This window comes from Colletotrichum truncatum, assembly GCF_014235925.2.
Source record: "Colletotrichum truncatum strain CMES1059 chromosome Unknown Contig_0004, whole genome shotgun sequence".
NCBI classification, from domain to species: Eukaryota; Fungi; Ascomycota; class Sordariomycetes; order Glomerellales; family Glomerellaceae; genus Colletotrichum; species Colletotrichum truncatum.
Window position 1 is genome coordinate 800,472 of NW_027222401.1, and position 18,215 is coordinate 818,686.

At 47.9% G+C, this 18,215-nt stretch overlaps 8 protein-coding genes across 8 annotated transcripts; 4 read left to right on the top strand and 4 right to left on the bottom strand.

Annotated features, from left to right (window-relative positions):
- Positions 1-709: 709 nt before the first annotated feature.
- On the top strand, positions 710-2,425 carry CTRU02_207021 (major facilitator superfamily transporter; the record flags this gene model as incomplete). Its single annotated transcript, XM_036729364.1, has 5 exons — positions 710-1,381; positions 1,433-1,531; positions 1,581-1,668; positions 1,731-1,852; positions 1,916-2,425. The coding sequence occupies 5 exons, from the start codon at positions 710-712 to the stop codon at positions 2,423-2,425; spliced, it is 1,491 nt and encodes a 496-aa protein (XP_036578871.1).
- A 1,008-nt stretch (positions 2,426-3,433) lies between these two features.
- Positions 3,434-4,487, bottom strand: CTRU02_207022 (uncharacterized protein; the record flags this gene model as incomplete). The annotated part of the gene is made up of 3 exons (XM_036729363.2): positions 3,434-3,823; positions 3,898-4,319; positions 4,385-4,487. The coding sequence occupies 3 exons, from the start codon at positions 4,485-4,487 to the stop codon at positions 3,434-3,436; spliced, it is 915 nt and encodes a 304-aa protein (XP_036578870.2).
- A 2,558-nt stretch (positions 4,488-7,045) lies between these two features.
- CTRU02_207023 (uncharacterized protein) lies at positions 7,046-7,312 on the bottom strand (the record flags this gene model as incomplete). Its single annotated transcript, XM_036729361.1, has 1 exon — positions 7,046-7,312. One exon carries the CDS (start codon positions 7,310-7,312, stop codon positions 7,046-7,048), a length of 267 nt encoding a protein of 88 aa, XP_036578868.1.
- Positions 7,313-9,643: 2,331 nt separating this feature from the next.
- On the bottom strand, positions 9,644-10,716 carry CTRU02_207024 (uncharacterized protein; the record flags this gene model as incomplete). Its single annotated transcript, XM_036729359.2, has 3 exons — positions 9,644-10,221; positions 10,296-10,427; positions 10,488-10,716. The coding sequence occupies 3 exons, from the start codon at positions 10,714-10,716 to the stop codon at positions 9,644-9,646; spliced, it is 939 nt and encodes a 312-aa protein (XP_036578866.2).
- A 436-nt stretch (positions 10,717-11,152) lies between these two features.
- CTRU02_207025 (uncharacterized protein) lies at positions 11,153-11,626 on the top strand (the record flags this gene model as incomplete). Its single annotated transcript, XM_036729358.1, has 2 exons — positions 11,153-11,210; positions 11,292-11,626. The coding sequence occupies 2 exons, from the start codon at positions 11,153-11,155 to the stop codon at positions 11,624-11,626; spliced, it is 393 nt and encodes a 130-aa protein (XP_036578865.1).
- Positions 11,627-12,349: 723 nt separating this feature from the next.
- On the top strand, positions 12,350-12,670 carry CTRU02_207026 (uncharacterized protein; the record flags this gene model as incomplete). The annotated part of the gene is made up of 1 exon (XM_036729357.1): positions 12,350-12,670. One exon carries the CDS (start codon positions 12,350-12,352, stop codon positions 12,668-12,670), a length of 321 nt encoding a protein of 106 aa, XP_036578864.1.
- A 501-nt stretch (positions 12,671-13,171) lies between these two features.
- On the bottom strand, positions 13,172-13,992 carry CTRU02_207027 (uncharacterized protein; the record flags this gene model as incomplete). The annotated part of the gene is made up of 3 exons (XM_036729356.1): positions 13,172-13,735; positions 13,790-13,876; positions 13,933-13,992. The coding sequence occupies 3 exons, from the start codon at positions 13,990-13,992 to the stop codon at positions 13,172-13,174; spliced, it is 711 nt and encodes a 236-aa protein (XP_036578863.1).
- Positions 13,993-16,272: 2,280 nt separating this feature from the next.
- Positions 16,273-17,124, top strand: CTRU02_207028 (uncharacterized protein; the record flags this gene model as incomplete). Its single annotated transcript, XM_036729355.1, has 1 exon — positions 16,273-17,124. One exon carries the CDS (start codon positions 16,273-16,275, stop codon positions 17,122-17,124), a length of 852 nt encoding a protein of 283 aa, XP_036578862.1.
- Positions 17,125-18,215: the final 1,091 nt, after the last annotated feature.

Consider the following 18,215-nt stretch of genomic DNA (forward strand, 5'->3'; position numbering starts at 1 on the left):
GGGGCCCCAGACGCCACATAATACCATGCCAAACGTTTTCCGAATGGATTCCGGCAACTCGGAACTTGGACAGTCGATACTGCTTGTAGGATCAGATGGCGCAATAAGCCGCTAAACGCCTTTTCACCAGCATCACTCAAAGCCACGAACATCTGGCCCGCCCGACGTTTGACCGACTTTCAGCTCTGCACTGAGAGGCAGCTGGATTACCAATACATCGTCGTATTCGCTCAAACATGGCCCACCACAGTATCTCAGGCATTAAGGGTCATGGGATTTTCGCTGACATATATTTCAGACATAGGCGTTGACAGGCGGATGAGTCGTGCTCGGCGAATCACGACAGTGAACCCCGCGATGGCGACACCCCCCACGCCAAGGTAGCACGAATCAACAACGCTTCGCAGCACATCATTAACACTCAGACCCGTTCTAAACCCACTATCAGCATCAACAGCCACTCTATGATTATATCTGAGGTTGATACAGGCCCTTTTGCGCGCTTACGCGATGGCCAGGCTATCAACAACCCAGGTCGAGTACATAAATTTCGGTATGGACTCTTTCCAAAGCTGTTCAGCTGGCTGTTTCTCACATGTTTCACACCTGTGTTTCCCCTGAGGAGCTGAATTCATTAAAAACTCCTTTTTTCCCACGAATGTCAAAAGTTAACGCGCTGGGTCCCTCAGAAGTGACGCCCCTGCTCGATATGCCGTCCGAGCATGAGGGCGAGTCCCCAAAGGGGCTGACGGTGGACGAGTCGTATGCCAACAGCAATCTTACGGCACACAGAGAGAAAAAGCCACCATGGTGGTCTTACATATGGGATTATGAGCCTGGCCGCTCGCATGAGGAACGTGTTTTCATCCAGAAACTTGACGTCTTCCTCATCACGATGCTTAGTTTCGGGTACTTTATAAAGAATCTCGACCAAACCAACATTAGCAACGCTTTTGTAAGCGGCATGAAAGAAGACCTTGCTATGAACGGCAATGAGCTTAACCTTGTTGACACGGCTTGGACGATCGGCTATGTTGTTGGCCAGATTCCGTCACAAATTGTGCTGACCAAAGTGCGCCCTTCCATCTGGGTGCCTTCATGTGAGCTGTTATGGACTGTCTTGACATTCTGTCTGGCAGCTGCAAAGACGTCAAACCACGTTATTGCTATCCGATTCTTTGTGGGCTTGGCGGAATCAATCTACTACCCTGCGGCCCATACGATTCTTGGATCTTGGTACAAGCCGTCTGAGCTAGGAAAGCGGGCTTGCATCTTCCACGCCTCGTCGGCCGCTGCTGGAATGTTTTCTGGTTACCTGCAAGCTGGAGTGTACAAAGGCCTGAATGGGGTTCACGGACTTGCTGGCTGGAAATGGCTTTTCGTGAGTACGCTGGCTCTGCTGTGCGAGGATTTGAAACTTACCTGACCTCAGATTATGGACGGCATTATCAGTCTTCCGATTTGTATAGCTGGATACTTTTTGATTCCTGACCTTCCCGAGAACACAAGAGCGTTTTACTTGGACGAGAAGGTTTGTACTCCGTCTTTACAATGCAAAGCCACATCTGACACTGCGACAGGATCGTGCAATGGCTCGCAATCGAATGAAAGCCGTTGGTCGTGCTCCTCGCACCAGACTAGGACGCTCGGCATTCAAGCGAATCTTTGGTAAGCTGAGAGCCAACTGGTTGCCTACCTTACTGGGGTTGTGGAGAACTAACTCATGAAAGGCCGATGGCACGTCTATTACCTGACAATTCTGTATGTCATCTTTATCAACATTGGTCCTTCTAGCAGTGTCAGCCCTTTCTCTCTTTGGCTTAAGGACAGGGGCGAATCGGTGGAAAGAATCGTAAGCAACAGCACCAAGGACTTACAACTTTCAAATCATCCCGGTCACTAACCTCAGTATCAGAACATCATTCCAACAGCTTCCTCGGCTATCCAGCTAGTCCTTACTGTATCCTTTGCCATAATATCCGATGCCATCCGCCACCGTGCAAGTATCATGTCTATTTCAACCTTTCTTGGGGGCTTTGCCGCTCTCCTCCTCGCTATATGGAATATCCCGGTCGGACTGAAATGGTTTGCCTTCCTTCTGCAGCGCGCCTCTGTGCCCTATGGCCCCTTGAGCATGAGCTGGACGAATGAAATTTGCGGTGCTGACGCCGAGGAACGTGCCATTGTCATCGGCATTATGAACTCTCTTGGATACGCTTTCAATGCTTGGGTGCCGCTCCTGACGTACCCACAAGTTGATGCGCCCAAATTCAGAAAAGGTTTCACTTTCTCGACTGTCGCGTTCGGTGCTCAGGCTATTATTACAGCAACGGTGGCGTATTTGTATAATAAAGAACAAAAGAAGAAGAAGAGTAAGCCTGATGAGGAGCATGTCGAGGTGAATGCGACTAGTCTTAGGGGTTAAGACGGAGGTGGATTTGAAGATGCGATGTAAAAGATGACAAAGCTCACAGCAATCCAAAGCAATATTGGACTACTCAACTGCGACTTCATACTATTATTGTGGGCCGTACTGCCTTCAATTACAGCCGAACGAAAACCAACTGCTTTTAACCTCCGAAGTTGAAAACGCATCTTGACGTTCATGCTTTCGTGATAAGATATTCAAATTGAAAACTTCAAACCAACCCTATAGCTTCCATGGGCAAGGACGATGTATATCCAGCTTTTTCTCTACTCAGAAATATAGTTTACATGAACAAAATGTCCTAAGTTGTTGGATTGCGATATCGCTCTAGACGCCTCTCCTAGCAGGGCAACTGACCTATTGTTGCAAGCTTGCTCTGAGGGACCATAATACAATTCAAGGTTTCTGTTTGTTAGTTCTGAACAAATGCTACTGCGGGAGTTAGCCATTGAATGACACTTGTTTGTTTCAATGCCTAGACGGCGTTTTTGATGGCGACTCCCCGTGCCTTCAAAACATGTTTTCTGCCATTACTCTTGGCTGGTAAGTGATGTGATAGGGTGAAATGGAACCTTATGAGAACAGGTGATACTAGGGAACTATGATGCTGAAGAAAGGATCAACACCGCAGTTAGGCAAAGTGTGGAACATTTATTTGCTCAACTCCCTCTAATTGACAAGGTTGCCTGCTGCCCCGCTGTGCTGCCCCAAGGCAGAAGTTCTTTTACTTTACTTGAGACCGAGAGTGGCTATTCAAGACTGTTTAATGTATTTTACAATACTGTCTTTTCCTAATACAAGTAAGGTGACATATCCTCCACCACATATACTTTGACATCCCTAAGTAAGAAGGCCTTTTGCGGAATTAGGTATGAATTATCAAGAGCCGGTTTATTTTCAAAATTGAAGTACTGATGATTGATGAATGGTTTCTTTATGTGCTTACTACATACGGGTACTCGAAGCTATGCCTCGTCCACTTCCTGTCTAGGATTGATTCTTCCGCTAATCGGAATGAGACGTGAAGCCTACTCTGATGTTTGGATTGGCACCATTCCTTACTAAAAGCTTTACAACACTGCCATGGCCAGCGCAGACTGCGATGTGAAGAGCCGTCATGCCGTTCCCGTCAACCATCTCTGAGTCGGCGCCTGCGCCCAGCAGCTTTTCTACTATCCCTCTATGTCCTTGCTCAGCGCCATATTGCAAAGATGTCCGTCTGTAGCCGTCCACGGCATCTATCTGTGCTCCGCTGTCTAATAGAATATCAACTATATCCGCGTGCCCAAGCTCTGATGCGATGTGTAGAGGTGTTTTCCCGAACTCTTCTCTTGGTGATACCCCTCTCTGTCCAAGACCCTGCAGACTTTTCGTTGTGTATGACAAGCGTGCTTCCTAATTAGGCACAAAAAATGTGTTAAGCAAGGCTGAAATGCCACGACAGGATCACTCAATGCTTTTTTACTTACTTTTTCACTACCATCATGGCCGTCATTTTGCTCTGCTCCTGTGTTCTGCTCGACTGATGACTCAAAAAGCATCAACAACGGATCAAAGCCGCTGTCGTGAGTCCCAGTAAGCATTTCGGTGATTTTGAAATCGAATAGTTCTCCAGGGTCTAGAACAGGCTCTTTCAGATGTGACGACGCATGCAGACTTGTACTTTCTGGGCTTTCTTTCGCAGCAATAGACGTAGAGGTTTGGGTACCTTCCAAGAATAATGATGCGTCTGCTAGTTCAGCATCTGGTTGACTGTTCTTCATCAACGCGGGAAGCTGTATGCGATCTATGCTTTCATGCTGCGGCCACGAAGACGAAGATCTCTTGTCGCACCGTTCCCCATCACCTGCACTGCTTGAGCCTTTCGTCTGGTGGCCTGCCTTTCTCTGCCCTGTATCGGCTAGTCAGTTCAATACACTGGTAGGCTTCTTCAACCGTAGCGAATGTTGAACTGACGGCAATTCCTCTGTGCTATTCGATTTTGCTCTCTGCGACGAGCCTTCCACTCTGTCTCGGCTGGTAGGGCTTGATGTCCAGTTTTGTGCTTTTCAGAGGCCATTGACAGGGGTCTTTGTGGATATTTGCGCAGCAAATTCAACAACAAAAACCTTAGCAGCAGAAAAGTTCAAACAACGAAGAAGAAGAGGGGAAAGTATTTCATTTGAGGACCCTCTATGGGGAGGTTCACACCATTGTGTAAGGTTCATATAGAGTTACTATCTACACCATCAAACCCTCAGCCCTATTAAACCATCAACACCATAAACATCCGCCATTAACACGCCTGCCGCATGGCGGGGACGGTAGCCCCGTACGCTTTGATTAGGTGCTCGGGGGTTTAGATGCAGCGCTGCGTCCTACCCCTAACCCATGGTGAACCCGTTTTGGAGACTCACATACGTCGAACCAGGATGAATTTCGTATCCCACCAAGAAATTCACCCGGCGAATCCATCCCGGTCTGCAGCGCGCCGCGAGGACCCATCTTCCAGACTGGCTTGTTCCCAAATTGTAAGGTGGTATCATCAAGTAGGCTATAGCGAAGCGCGAACTCCAGGCGCCTATGCAAAACAAATTCGCCCAACACAGCTGGAACTCAATTCCTGCGTGTTGCGAGAATCATCAGCCCACCCCCACATCTAACACCATTTCACGACCATATGTCGCAGACCTGCAGAAGTAAGTGCGAAAGATAAAAGCAATTTAATTTGTTCACAAGCCTGTTTCGCTCCCTGACTACTAAAACAGTTCCGGTTATTCTGGTGGGACCTGCGGTATCGCATACTTGTCTCTCCAGTCTACAAGATCATCCCATGACTGACAATTGTGATGAACACCCCAGACTTGCAGCAGACTGTCGCCGCCTGGCCCCTCCAGATTAGGTCCCTCCAGGGTGTTATCAGCCGCGCAGTGTATTCCTTGGCGTAAATATTCAACACAATGGGACGCATGTTTGATAACCTGCAACGTTTCCTCCGGCGTTCTGCGGCTCTTGGCGAGGTCGACGAGGTTTGATTGAAGCGATTGCAAGCAGTGTAGCTGGTGGAAAGCAGATATGGCAAAGACGTTTTCCAGGCCATCAATCACGGTGTTGTTGTTGGGACTCAGGCCTAGATCCGCAATATTTGGTGGCTGTACAAAGGCACCGTGTGCTGCAAATGTGATGCTCAGCACCAGTGTCAAGGTAAACCCTCATCAAGGAGGACTTACGAAGATTGTAAATCGCCCATGCCTTTTTGACTGACTCCTTGGTGTACAGTTCATGGAATCGAGAATCCTTCTGAAACTCGACCAAGTGTGCCTCCTTGTTTTGAACGTCCGTCAGCAGAGTCTCGCGGTAGCTCACTAGTCTCAACGGTTCTTACTGTGGAAGTGCTCTTATCCAGCCCAAATGTCATTGCCCCGGTTGTCAATAACAACAGCGCCACCGCTTCGGCCGCGCAAACAACACACAACGAAATAACAAACCACAAACTGAGAGGCAGTGCCTTGGAAGTTTGTATCTGATGATAGTCGTTGCCTTCTTGTGAACCAATAATGGTGTAGGTCGATGAGTCGTGGCACTGGTCTCGATAGTCTCGAGCCATGATAATTTTGGCTGGAGGAATAACCGGCCGATACCTCGACTGCTCGAATGTTACCTGTAATGTCGAGGGCACCCAACCGGCAGTGTCCCCTCAAAGTTACTCATCAGAATAGAATCCCCTTTTTACCAGTAGTAACGTGGTCACGGGAGTTGCTTCGCTTTCAAGGTCGTTGCCCATGCACCCAGTAAGGTTTTGGGATTGGGAAGAACAAATTCTGACAACATCATCATATGCAACACTGCATACGGTTACTCCTTTCGGCAGCCCAAATGAGCCGAGACGCATTGTCATCATTGAAACCCCTCTTTGATGCGTATTCCCGTATGATGAATTTTCGGGCCAATGAAGGGACAAGGTCCATGGCCTGTGTCATTTAGTTGATATGTTTGTCACAAATAGTGTGACTGTCACCATGATGACAAAAGGTATCATAATCTAGATTTTGGCGATTGCTATGGCATCTACATGGCGATATTTTTTCTTGGCTTTCATGATGGGCACGAATTCACACTGCGTCCCCGACCTCTCCAAATTAACCGTCTTTCTCATGCAGTAACCGGTGAACCACCTTTTACACCATCGCATTGAGGTAGTCTAGCCTCCACGTCGTTTCCTTTTCTTTTTTCTTCTTCTTCCTTTTTGCCCCCTCCGACACTCAAGACATGGCTCAGTTGTTTAAAAGATCTTTTGCTTTTGTTTTGGTTCCCGGCTACAAGCGAATCGCCTCTAGAGATGACGAAGATGCCACTGCTCTAAACGGGTCAATGGAGCCATGTAGGCATGAAAAGCACATTCTTGAGGCCAATGTCTGGTCGCTACCAGCGTTAAAAGCTGCCACGGCATTGAACATCTGCTTGTTTTTTCTAAGCCTTGCAATGCTGGTAGCCAACGGTATTGCAATCCCATCGAACAGTGGCCGAGAATCGCAGGCATCAGGGAACTGGTTTCTCAAGCAAGTATCGCGTCCATGTAAGCTTTCTTCGCCATTTCGGGTCATTTACAGCTCACTTACCAGGGACATAGCCCCTCTGCTAGAAGAAGGGGATATTCCTTTCTTCGATAAGAAACTCGATGCCACACTTCTTCTCAATGAGCCTGTTAGTATCTACCGCCAGGAGCCAAGCCTCAAGGTTGATATTGCGTGGGATAGGCTGGGCGATTTGCGACTTATTCCACTCTCTCGTGAAGACGTTGAGTCTATGGGGAAAGATCCAGAAGATGCAGTCAAGTTCCCGCCAGAATGGGGTCTTGGGGATGATGTTTATGCCGGAAGGCTCGATGTCTTCCATCAAATTCATTGTCTCGATGCGCTGAGACGAGAGTCCTACTTCGAACACTACTATGGCGAGTCGTACCCCAAGGGATACAACCAGACTGGCGAAATGCACCGGTTGCACTTGTCACATTGCATTTGGTACCTACTTCAGAGCATCATGTGCCAGGCCACGACGGACGTATACACCCATATTTGGACAGACGGCGTGGAACATCCATTCCCAGATTTCAGTGCAAAACACAAGTGTCGCGATTACGGAGCTATCAAGAAGTATCAAAACGAGCACGCCGTATCTGTCGAACCCTTTGTTGCCTTGAAAGCGCCCCCTGGCGCGAAAGTTCACCGAATGACCAGGCATTTTAAGGAGCTTCATGGGTTTTTTGATGTCCATGAAGACGATGGAAACCATGGAGATGAGATTGCGTAAAGGTAGATTAACGTGCGAAATTGCGGTTACAGTAGGTATCAAGTTCCTGGTCCTGGGAGAACATTTCAAGGCGAGGATCGTTGAGCAGAAATATCTGAATCGATGGGTATATAATTGCAGCCGTTTATGCATATATATAAAAACAAGAAAAAGAAAATAATTGAATTCAAGAATTCCAGTCCTGAGCTCTGTTAGAGTCTCAACGAAGCTGCCAACCTCCCGTGCTCCTCCGCGTTGGAGTAGGTATGAAGTGCCCCAATGTACTCACGGGCAACCAAGGCAGAAAGCTGGTAGAGGAAGGCAGTTGTTTGGTGACGATGCCCACATAGTACACACTTCGAGTCGAAGCTAAAGTTGCATCGCAGGTGAGTTGGCCAGTGGGGTCTTCCACTTCGAGCGAATCTTGCATGGAGGAAGGGCTGAGATCCGCGACGGGACAACCACCGAGCTTCCGATTGCGGGGTGTTGATACAGTGACCCCCTGAGTGCAAGGGGCTTCGTGCAGATTGCAACGTAACGCAAATTGATGACCTTTTCGCGAAGTCAGCATGACAAGCCCAGCTGTCAGCAACCGAAAGCCGGCATACGCCGTGCCCTCCCGAAAGACAAGTCGGGGAGTCTGGCCTGGTGCTACTTCGACATGGTGGTTGGCAACGCCCTTCAAACAGAGAGAGAGCTCATTCCGCTTGCAGTACGTGCTAATCGGAAAAACATCGCCGGTGTTGAGTTTTCGGAGCTTTCGACAGACAGACTCGTCTGTTGTAGCGATGTCTTCAAGATCTTTAACGCCGGGCACCCGTTGGTCGACATACCCTGCCCGCAGTCGGCTACTTGTCTTGATACTGTTGTTGGCTTTGATTCCTTGTCTTACTGCAACTTATCTCATTTTCATTGACAACGAACGACTGCGATCCTTTTTTTCCTACCTGCCAGGTAACTCACCAAATGCAAGGTGCCAGTCTGAACAACATACTGCTCCAGAATTGCAGCTCAGATCGTTTTATGGGCCTGGCTCTCCAGGATTACAGCGGGAAAGACACCACTCGCTCCTCAGCGAAGCTTTTAGAGGGGGAAACAACAAGTTTCTGCGGCTGAGAGATTCTGATGGAGAAGTCAGGCTCTACGGGGTGTCCATGTATCACCAGTTGCACTGCTTGGACATGATTCGCAAGCATCTTGCGGCCTACAGCGAGGGTGGCGGAGAGCACCATCACCACACGCAAAGGTCTGAAGGAGTAGACGAAAATCAACCAGCTTCCCAAGAGGACCACCTAATTCACTGTGTAGACTACTTATCCCAGGTAATACAATTTCTTCTATCCACTGATGACATCACGTATCTTCGCAAACGATGCCGCATATGCTGATTGGTTTTGCAGGCTGTCGTATGTGCTGCGGACGATACAATCGAAGCAGCGAGAACAAGAGTAATTCCGTCTGGCGCGAAAGTGGCAGTCATTGATGGCTTGGAAAATCAGCACTACTGTGCCAACAGCCAGCTTGTACACGAGTTAGTCGACAAGTCACGCTCAGAACCGTTCGATGCAAAGGATTTGGGTAGGGGGCAACGAGTGACGATGTTAGCTTCAGGAGGAAGTACTTGAGCTCCGTGGGCTTGCATGTAGAAGCTTATGAAAGAGGACTCAGGAAGGCTGTACCACTTCTTAATGTATACGATACCAACTGCTACGTACGAATATGGTTCCAACTGTGTGTGATGAACAAAGGTTTCTGAGAGCCCAAAAATTCATTTGCCTCTACAATCATTAAGTCTTCCCAAGAAAAGTTTCAACGGTGAGTCACACGAGTACGTGAAAAGTGACAGAATATGTGATACATATATAGATGAACAACGCAAATGCCTTCGCTTGTTTGAGATATACCCTGTGACACCTCCTTTCTCTCTTAACAACCCGCTCGCACAGCTTAATTGCCCTGTTTGGCCGTTGCAGGCCTGGTGTACTCGTGCTCCCGCCAGTACTTAAACCACTTGTTTCCAGGAAACAGCCTCCACAAGAACTGGATATCTTCCTCGGGGCTGTTGTCAAAACCCGAAGCTTCTATAAGCTCTTGTGCCTTGGTCTCGTTAACATTAAAGTCCCAATCTCCTGCCCAGCGATCCTTCGCCCACTCCTGAATCTTGGTGAAGTTCCTGCAGGTGTGCGTGGTTGCCAGTCTTGGGAAGATCCCAATGTTCGCTGGTACGTTGACGTGGAAAGGTATTGGAGAGACGTCACTATGGCACATGAGAGTCTGTCGGATAGAGTCCACGCAATGGTCCCAGTGACGGAACGCATCCGTATCTCGGTTAATAGTTCCATTGGACAAGGTAACTTCCAGCAGCCCACCGTAAACCTCCGGATAAAGTAGTTTGCGGAGATCATTCAAACAATGCAGCTCATGCCAGACATCCAGTTCAACGAGGTAGTCTTCAGTTCCTGGAATCGCAATGGTGGGGGATGGCAGCTTTGAGGCTTCCTCCTTTGATATTATAGAAATGCCAACTATTGCTTCGCTGTGAGTTCGCGCTCCGCTAAAATATAGGGAATTTGAAAGAACCGAGACCAAAATGACTTACAGTTATAAAGATCGCTCCATAGCTTGTCGGTTTTCCCGTCCGCTGTAGGATACCCCATGTACTCGGTCAAATTGAAGAGTGCCGCTCGAAAATGCTGCTTCGGAACATACTCGACGGCACTGTTTGCGGGTGCTGAAATCAAAAGAGTCTATCAGCGTCACCCACATATCGAACAAGCTGCTACATACTTACACCATACTGCAAGCGCAGGATCGCCGCGTGAAGCGAGGGTTGTTGTGAAGACAAGGAGTATCAGAAGACATGCATTGGAGACGTATAACAGAGCAATGTGGAGGTTGGATCGGAAGAAAGAGTAACGTTTGATGGGTTGCGACCATGGAACCGAAGGCTCCAAGAGGCCTTTGACCTCCTCATCGCTATCTAGAGAAAAGGAAGGGGAGATGGTATCGTTGACACTCATTTCCGAGTCTTGCATCACGTACCAAAGCTGCCACAAGTTGCTCTGTCGTTTGCTATCAATGTGATTATGAATGTAAGGGGCACAATTCCAAAAAAGATTGCGCAGCCGCCAGGCGAAACAGTCGCGTCAAGTTATTGAGTAGAGCTAGGTCGTTGAATATAGTGGGGGCCAAGGAAGTTGGTTGACAGGTGTGCTGCATGTCATCAGTCATGCTGACAAGCTAGCTCTGTGATAGGTTCTTGGCTGGGAAGAACCCGGATTGTCATCACAAAAGTGACTAGAATGCAATCAAGAATGGTTACAGCAACAAACGGTCAAATACCTTTGATATCGCAAACGAACGAGCATCTCGAGGACGCAGACAACATCTTTACACATATTGTTTCTATCACTAAGCCAAACTACTAGCGCTTGTCCGACACCAAATCGAGGAAAGATGAAGTCCGTTGTCATCATTTCAATTCTCTCCGCGGTGGTCATGGCCCTGCCGCATGGTATGTACATCGCCATGTTATTTATTCTGCTCAGCCTGCACTTCTACCATGCGCAGGCGGCGCTAACGTGTTACATAACAGCCGGCCCTGCCACTGATGCCGCAGCCTCCTTACGCCGCGGAACAATCTCTCAGGAAGAGCTGGGGAATCTTGCTTCCAAGACCGGAAAGACTGTGGACGAGATCTCGGAGGCTTTGTATTCCACCTGGGCTAAATACCAGTTCTCGGACGAAGACATCGCTGCTCTGGCGGCTTCCAAGGTGAAGCGTGGCAAGATCTCCCAGGAGGAGCTTGGAAATCTTGCTTCCAAGACCGGAAAGACTGTGGACGAGATCTCGGAGGCTCTGTATTCCACCTGGGCTAAATACCAGTTCTCGGATGATGACATTGCTGCTCTGGCGGCGTCGAAGAACTGAGCATCTTACGTAGCTTGAAAAAGGGCACTAGAGCTGTGTGCACGAGAACTGGGTGGCAGTGGCCAGTGAATGACATTTTCATTCACGCTGATTATGGCGGGTCTATGAAGACATGTTTTAGCACCTGAGAAGCATTCTGAGCATGTTGGTAGCCGTATGCAATCTACACTGGGAGCCCGCACAGCTTTGCTCTGATTTACCCCGCCTATGATTTCTTGATATCCGACGGGAATAGAATCACATCATGTCAGGTTATCGCCATTGGCGGGTAGGCTTCGTGTCATCGTTCACATCCTTTTTTGTTTAGTTAGTTTAATTGGCCAGTCGTATGTGCTTGTTGGTTGGAACAAGTGTGTTTCCTGATACTGCCAGCTGCGGGGAGGGGGGCAAGCGGTAGGGGTCACTATCACCTGCCCGCTTGGGAGTTGTTTAATCCAACTGTGGAATGGTCATCTCTGTCACCGCCACATGTTCTAGTTCATTGCCTAGCATTGTACGACACTGTACCATTGCCAACCAGTGCCATTAGAAAAGTATATACACACCGCATCAACCTAGGTAGCCCTGAACCCGAAAGTCACATCTTGATCCACCCAACTACACTCATTATTATTCATTATTAAGGCGAGAAACAACGTCTTACAATCCGCCTATCCCCCTTCAAGCAGCAACACAGTTCTTCATCACACTCACCAGTTCAACTACTTACCGCCCAACCACACCATGGCTACCACATACAATGGTCCCTCTGCGGCTGAGCTGTTGGCCAATCATACCCTTGCCAAAGAAATCATCGAGCGCAATGACGGCCCCGAACCTGTTCTCGACTCTAACGAGCTGGCTTTGTTGGAGCAGTTTGTCAACGACCCAAGCAAAGCCAATGCCATTCTCGAATCAAAGGGCCTTTCCACCAAACCGAAGCAATCGGGAAGCCTGGTGGCATACGTTATCTCTCTCCACGGCACCGACAGCCCTGCCCTCAGTAACGAGGATATCAACTCCTTAAAGGAGTGGTTCGCGGGCGGTAAGGCAAAGAAGGCTTGAGTCGATCGCTCATAAGATGTGGGAGCAATAGTGGGAAGTCGTCTATGAAGATGGATGGTGTAATGGTGGCCAGTCATGCCGGGAGTAGTAGAGACAGCTCGATTGATTTTGGTATTATTTACGACTTCCACTCACTATTTTTCAGATCGTGACCAGTACGTATACATGTTACCAAATGACCATCGTGAAGCCCATTAGGGTGATGCCTAACCGAGTACTTGAAAAGAAGGCTAGCTAGGGTGGCACTCAGCTACGAAAAGCTTTTTGAGTCCAGATTATTTACGTCGCTTGCGTGGTGTGCTGATGCAGAAATGATCTATTCCGGAACCAGTTGTCGTCATAGTTTCGCCAAAAGAAAAAAAAAAAAAAGGGTAAATATTCATCGTTCTTGTTCACAATGTAGTCATAAAACTAAAGTCTTTTGACTCAACTAATGCTTGCTATCGTGCTGATTATCGTCAAACCGTCAACTGTACATCTACTTTCTTTCTCATAGCCTTTTTAGCCACAAGCTGGCACCGCCAAATAGGTAATTGGGAAACAATCGGGTGTTGTAACAGACAACTCCTGCCCAATTACGGATCCGGAACGGAACCATTCCTGGTATATGGGGCACCATTGGAATGTGTCCAGGTTGAAGACACTGCCATTACAGCTAAGTTCTTTCAAGTTTCCAGTAAATCTTCCAGATGGTGCGATGAGCTTGCAGGAGATAAAATACCACTCGCGTATGGTCACCCAAGCCTCGGGCAGAAGCTGAATTAGTTCGAAATCGCTGTACGGGCTTACAGCGAGGTAGTGTAAACCATAGGATGTCTCCGTTACCAGCCTGCCTTGGCTGTCTAGCGTGAAGAGTGTCGCCTCATCCTTACCCGCCGTGTACTTTGGCCAAAAGAGCGCCCCCTCCTCCTGAAACCAGTCAAAATCTGGTTCAGCCTGCAGATACTTTCCGTTGTATGGAAGCGGAGTGGGAAGAGGCGAAATGGTGGCTGAGAGGTAAAAGGATGGATTCGAGGCAGAAGGCGTGCATGTTGCCGTTCGAGTATTGGTAACCAGAATCCCGCTCTAGTAGTTGGTTAGTGCATCTGAGGCATTCGTTGTGCGAGCAGGGAGACTGACTGTATATGTATAAGTAACAGATTGGGTCTCGGTGAATAATACCACGTCATTTACTGTTAGTGTATAAGGAACGTATACCGTCTCGACCTTGAACAAGTATCTAGTCAGCCTTGTCATTAACTCTGTGCTGGGGCTTTTCTCACAGATACAGTAGTCACTTTCTCGATGGTCTTGACGGTTTTTCGTTGGTCTTTTGTTACCATCGGAGGACAGGTGTAAAGACACGCGCAGGCCTTTTTCTGAACCTCAACTGGACAAGCGGATCTGACCCTTGGCGGAAGCTTCCGATATTCTTCCAAGTGCCTTTTGACAGGTCCAAGTGTGCTCACGGCAAATTTTCTAAAAGATCAGCTTGGAAGTTATTAAATACAGAGGGTTTTTTTTACGTACTCTATAGTCCATGTTGGACTCTTAGTTATTGACGCGATGGGTACAGTAGTAGTATCCTGCAATCACCATGTTGGTACATGACATCCAAGGGGAGTGGGCACCTACAGTCCAAGACCATGTGGTTGTAGTCGTCGTGATGTCGGACTGGGTTCAAGAATTTCTCCTATTAGCAAAGCTCTTAACGATACAGTTCCAGGTTATCAAGCTTACCGCTTCAGACCAAGACCACACAAAGGATTTTGTCTTTGTCTTTGTTGACGTGACTTGGCCTTTCAATGTCGTGGTGGAAATAGGAGGGCATTCCAAAACCGTTGAGCAGTACTTCGACACCAGGACAGTCTTGATGATGTGTTTGTTTACTGCTGCGACGCACTTCGAGACAGCTTTATCTTTGGTGCAAAACTTTTGCTTTGATTCCAGTGCCGTTGCAAGTCCACAAACATTGAGGAGCACTAGGCTCAATGCCACAACGTAAATTGCCAATCGCGGCATTCTGGCCGTTAAACTGGTACAGTAAAGAAATTATTTTTCGAAGGTCGGAAGAGGCTTAAAATAGGACATGCTGCAATTGAAACTGTTGCGAAGTTGTGTCGGCCTCTTTAAACCTAAGAAGATAAAACCATGGTAGCGTATTTATCCTCAGCCGCAGGGCGAGTCTTCGGGCTTTCCTTCATCGAGTTAGGCGGCGGTCTATCTCTTGATCTAAATGTAACTACTGGCTTGGCGTCGAAACCACAAGTCGCGCCGTTCTAAGTTTCGAAAGAATCAATAGGATAAAAGCATGTTCAGCTGAATGAGCAGCTGTTCGGTTTCGTACAGCGCGACGCTAGAAGATCACATATCATCTTAGCGCACTGGTTGAATCGTCAGTTGTGACAGGAGAGGTGACAAACAATGGGAAAAGAAGGTAGCAGAGAAGCCATAACACCATAAAGTCTGTAGAGGTTGCGGCATCGTCTAGGTAGTCTAAGGCAACGACATTGGTGGGCAATCTGCTGCTACCCACAGGAGGTTTTTACGACACTACCAACCACGGACATGCCGAGATAGCTTTCACGGGACCCTAAGGCCATTTCCACAACAATAGAGCGATAATTAATTACAAATCTGTCCTTTGATAACCAGTGCTTCTTACACTAAGTGCCAAAGACATATTTGATTTAATAATATGAATATTTTGAATAAAGTCGGACATAAATACTCTGTAGAGAACCATGTGCAGCGTACTTATCCTGTTTATATCAGCGGAGAAAGACTAAGAACAAGACTGCATTGATTGGCGACGACTAAAGAGGATGCGTGAGTTGAGAGTAGGGAAATCTGAGGGCGCCTTAATTCCAGGAGAAAGAAATGTGATGCCTCCCTGACCAGGCTCACCCCTTACCCAAGCTCTTTTGCTCTCAGTTGCTTACATTCAAAACTTCATTATATGCGAAGAAGTGTGAGTATATACGGGATAATGCTTCTATAAAGCCGAAGTGTTTTCGAACGAAGGATATCCGGGAGCTCGACAGCTTGCGTCTTGTAACTTCATCGTGGAAATCAAGCTTCGTTCACTAGGACATGGATTTGTTGATGTGGAGCAGTATATGGCACTCTAGGAGACGGGAAGCATAGCCTGGAACAGAGTGAAGCGAAATTCCAGGCAGTTCGTGCATCAAGGGAGGTGCTTCATATTTCACGCAGGAATGCTGTGTCTTCTCAGCTAGCTTCGCCATAACGTTAAAATGTCGGTTCAGCTGCCAAGTCTCCAGCCTCAATCTCTTATTATCGCTTCCCAAGATCTCACGCGACCGTTTTGGATCTCCTCACATTTCCATTCCTAGGGGCAAATGTTCCGTCGAGTTCAATAAGAATTTGAGCTTCGAGCCCCACCCAATCACACCAGACTAGAATCCCAATAACTCGGTTTACAATATCACGGTAATATCACTGGATTCTTGGTATCATACCACCACCCATTATTCTCTCCATCTTTTAGGGGGGTGTTTACTGTTATATTCCGAGGTCATGGCTTCTTCAGGTTCTTATCTCTCTCAGCAACAAATATGCCGATATTTCCTTCTGCTAATCTCCTGGCTTTCACTCACACAATGAGCCTGCGATATTTTGTTTTCTCACTGATCGCATTGTGCAACGTCAATGGGGTCGTTCTGTCTGCGAATAGTGCTGATGCACTGCCCGTGAGCTGGTGCATTACTTACCTGTCAACCTATCTTGAACCGGTGCGAACAGTTGCCGCAAATCCTGCTCCGACCAACCTGCTGGATGACGCAAACTCCTCAACTGGAGGACTCGTACCTACATCTCCTAACCTTTCTTTATTGACGTTTCCCACCAGCCGATCAGCAAACTCAAATTCTCCTGCGACCACTGAATTGTCGTCGACACAATTTCTGTCAGCATCAACGCCATTGCCGTCTTCAGCAGCCTCATCTTCCCTTACCACCTCAGCTTTTAATTCTACCCCGAGTGGGCCGGCTCTTCAACCGGTGATCTTCCTAATTGTCCCCGCTATTCGTTCGACGAAAAGAAACATAGATAAAAGGGCCTTTGGTGGTTTCCTGAACCATGACATTTCTACAAACCGCCAGACCTGTGATAGCGCCTCAACGTTTATTCTCACGAATGGGCAACTCTTGGATGAAGGAGTGCCAGTTCATTATACCGCTGGCGAAACTTTTAAGCTCCTACGTACTACGGAACCACCACTAGGATCCTCTGTCACAACGACCTTTGAGAACGTTGGAGGCACGCTTCGATTCTCTAGCCCTTTACTGCCCAACGGCCAGGCAGAGTTTTGTCAAGATGTCAGCGGACGAGTGTACATTACATTCACATCAAGGCCTCCCGACTGTGTGCCTGTCTCGCTTGTAACTTACGGAGGTACGGTTTACGCCCAGAGTCAACTCGATGCCCCTACAGGAGATGCTAACCTTCCGTGATTGCTATAGCGGAACAGTGTCAGAACGGACAACTCATTTCTGCCTCGGCCCTCCCCTCAGGTTTCCCTAGCTCGATTCTCGACGTGCAAACATCTCCTGCTGTAAGCCCAACAAGCCGCCAGACGACAACATTTTCCAGGCTCTCGAGTCCTGGACTTTCGAGCAGCTTCACGGACCCAGGCCTTCCTATAACCACAGCCTTACAACCATCTAGTAGCACCATCGATACAAGTTATTCATCCATAGCCTCAACATTAGCAAGACCGACATTGTCTACCTCCGAATCACTCAGCTCCTACAGTGTTTCTGAGTCGACTACCTCTGAACTTGCACTTTCGACTTCAATATTGATATCAACAACATCCTTGGCGAGCACTTCCTCTATCGCAACATCCAATCTGGCTTCAACGTCGGATATCATTTCCACTACCTCGTCTTCTACATTTTCCTCCATGACGACAACTTCGACTACCGTTTTCAGCTCAGACATCACCAGTTTTTCTTCTACAATGACCAGCATCTCATCCACCACATCGACGACCAGTTCGGACGCCGGGCCACTTTCATGCACCCCGGGCATTCAAGTTGCTCTTTATGCTTTGAATAAAACCGAGGGTGAATGTGACACCCTCATTAGTGCAGTATCTGACGGTAGCCGAGAGGCAGAATCCGTGGATCTCAAATTTATCCAAGGCAAAGTTCCCTTCCATAGAGGCGTAGCCGGCCTCGTCGAAGTGAGTGTGAATCCGGGCCAAGGCCCAGTCACTATCCACGGTGTCCAGTTCCCGGTGGGGACAACTATGCAAAACTCATGCATAGTGGCTGCCTACCGCGGATATTTCTAATTCAACCAATTACAGAATCTCCAAATTAACATCGATGGTTTCGACGACTTACTGTATGTCTGGGTTGGAAACGATGCGTTATCAGGCAATTTCAAAGCTGCCAACAGCAAACTACGAGGAATGCAGGACAGGGCAAGAAACACTTTCACTCACAATGAGATGGTACTAGATCCGTCCAAGTATATCCCTGTCCGTGTGTTATATGCGAATGCCTTTAATTCAATTGTTTACAGTGTAATCTCTCCT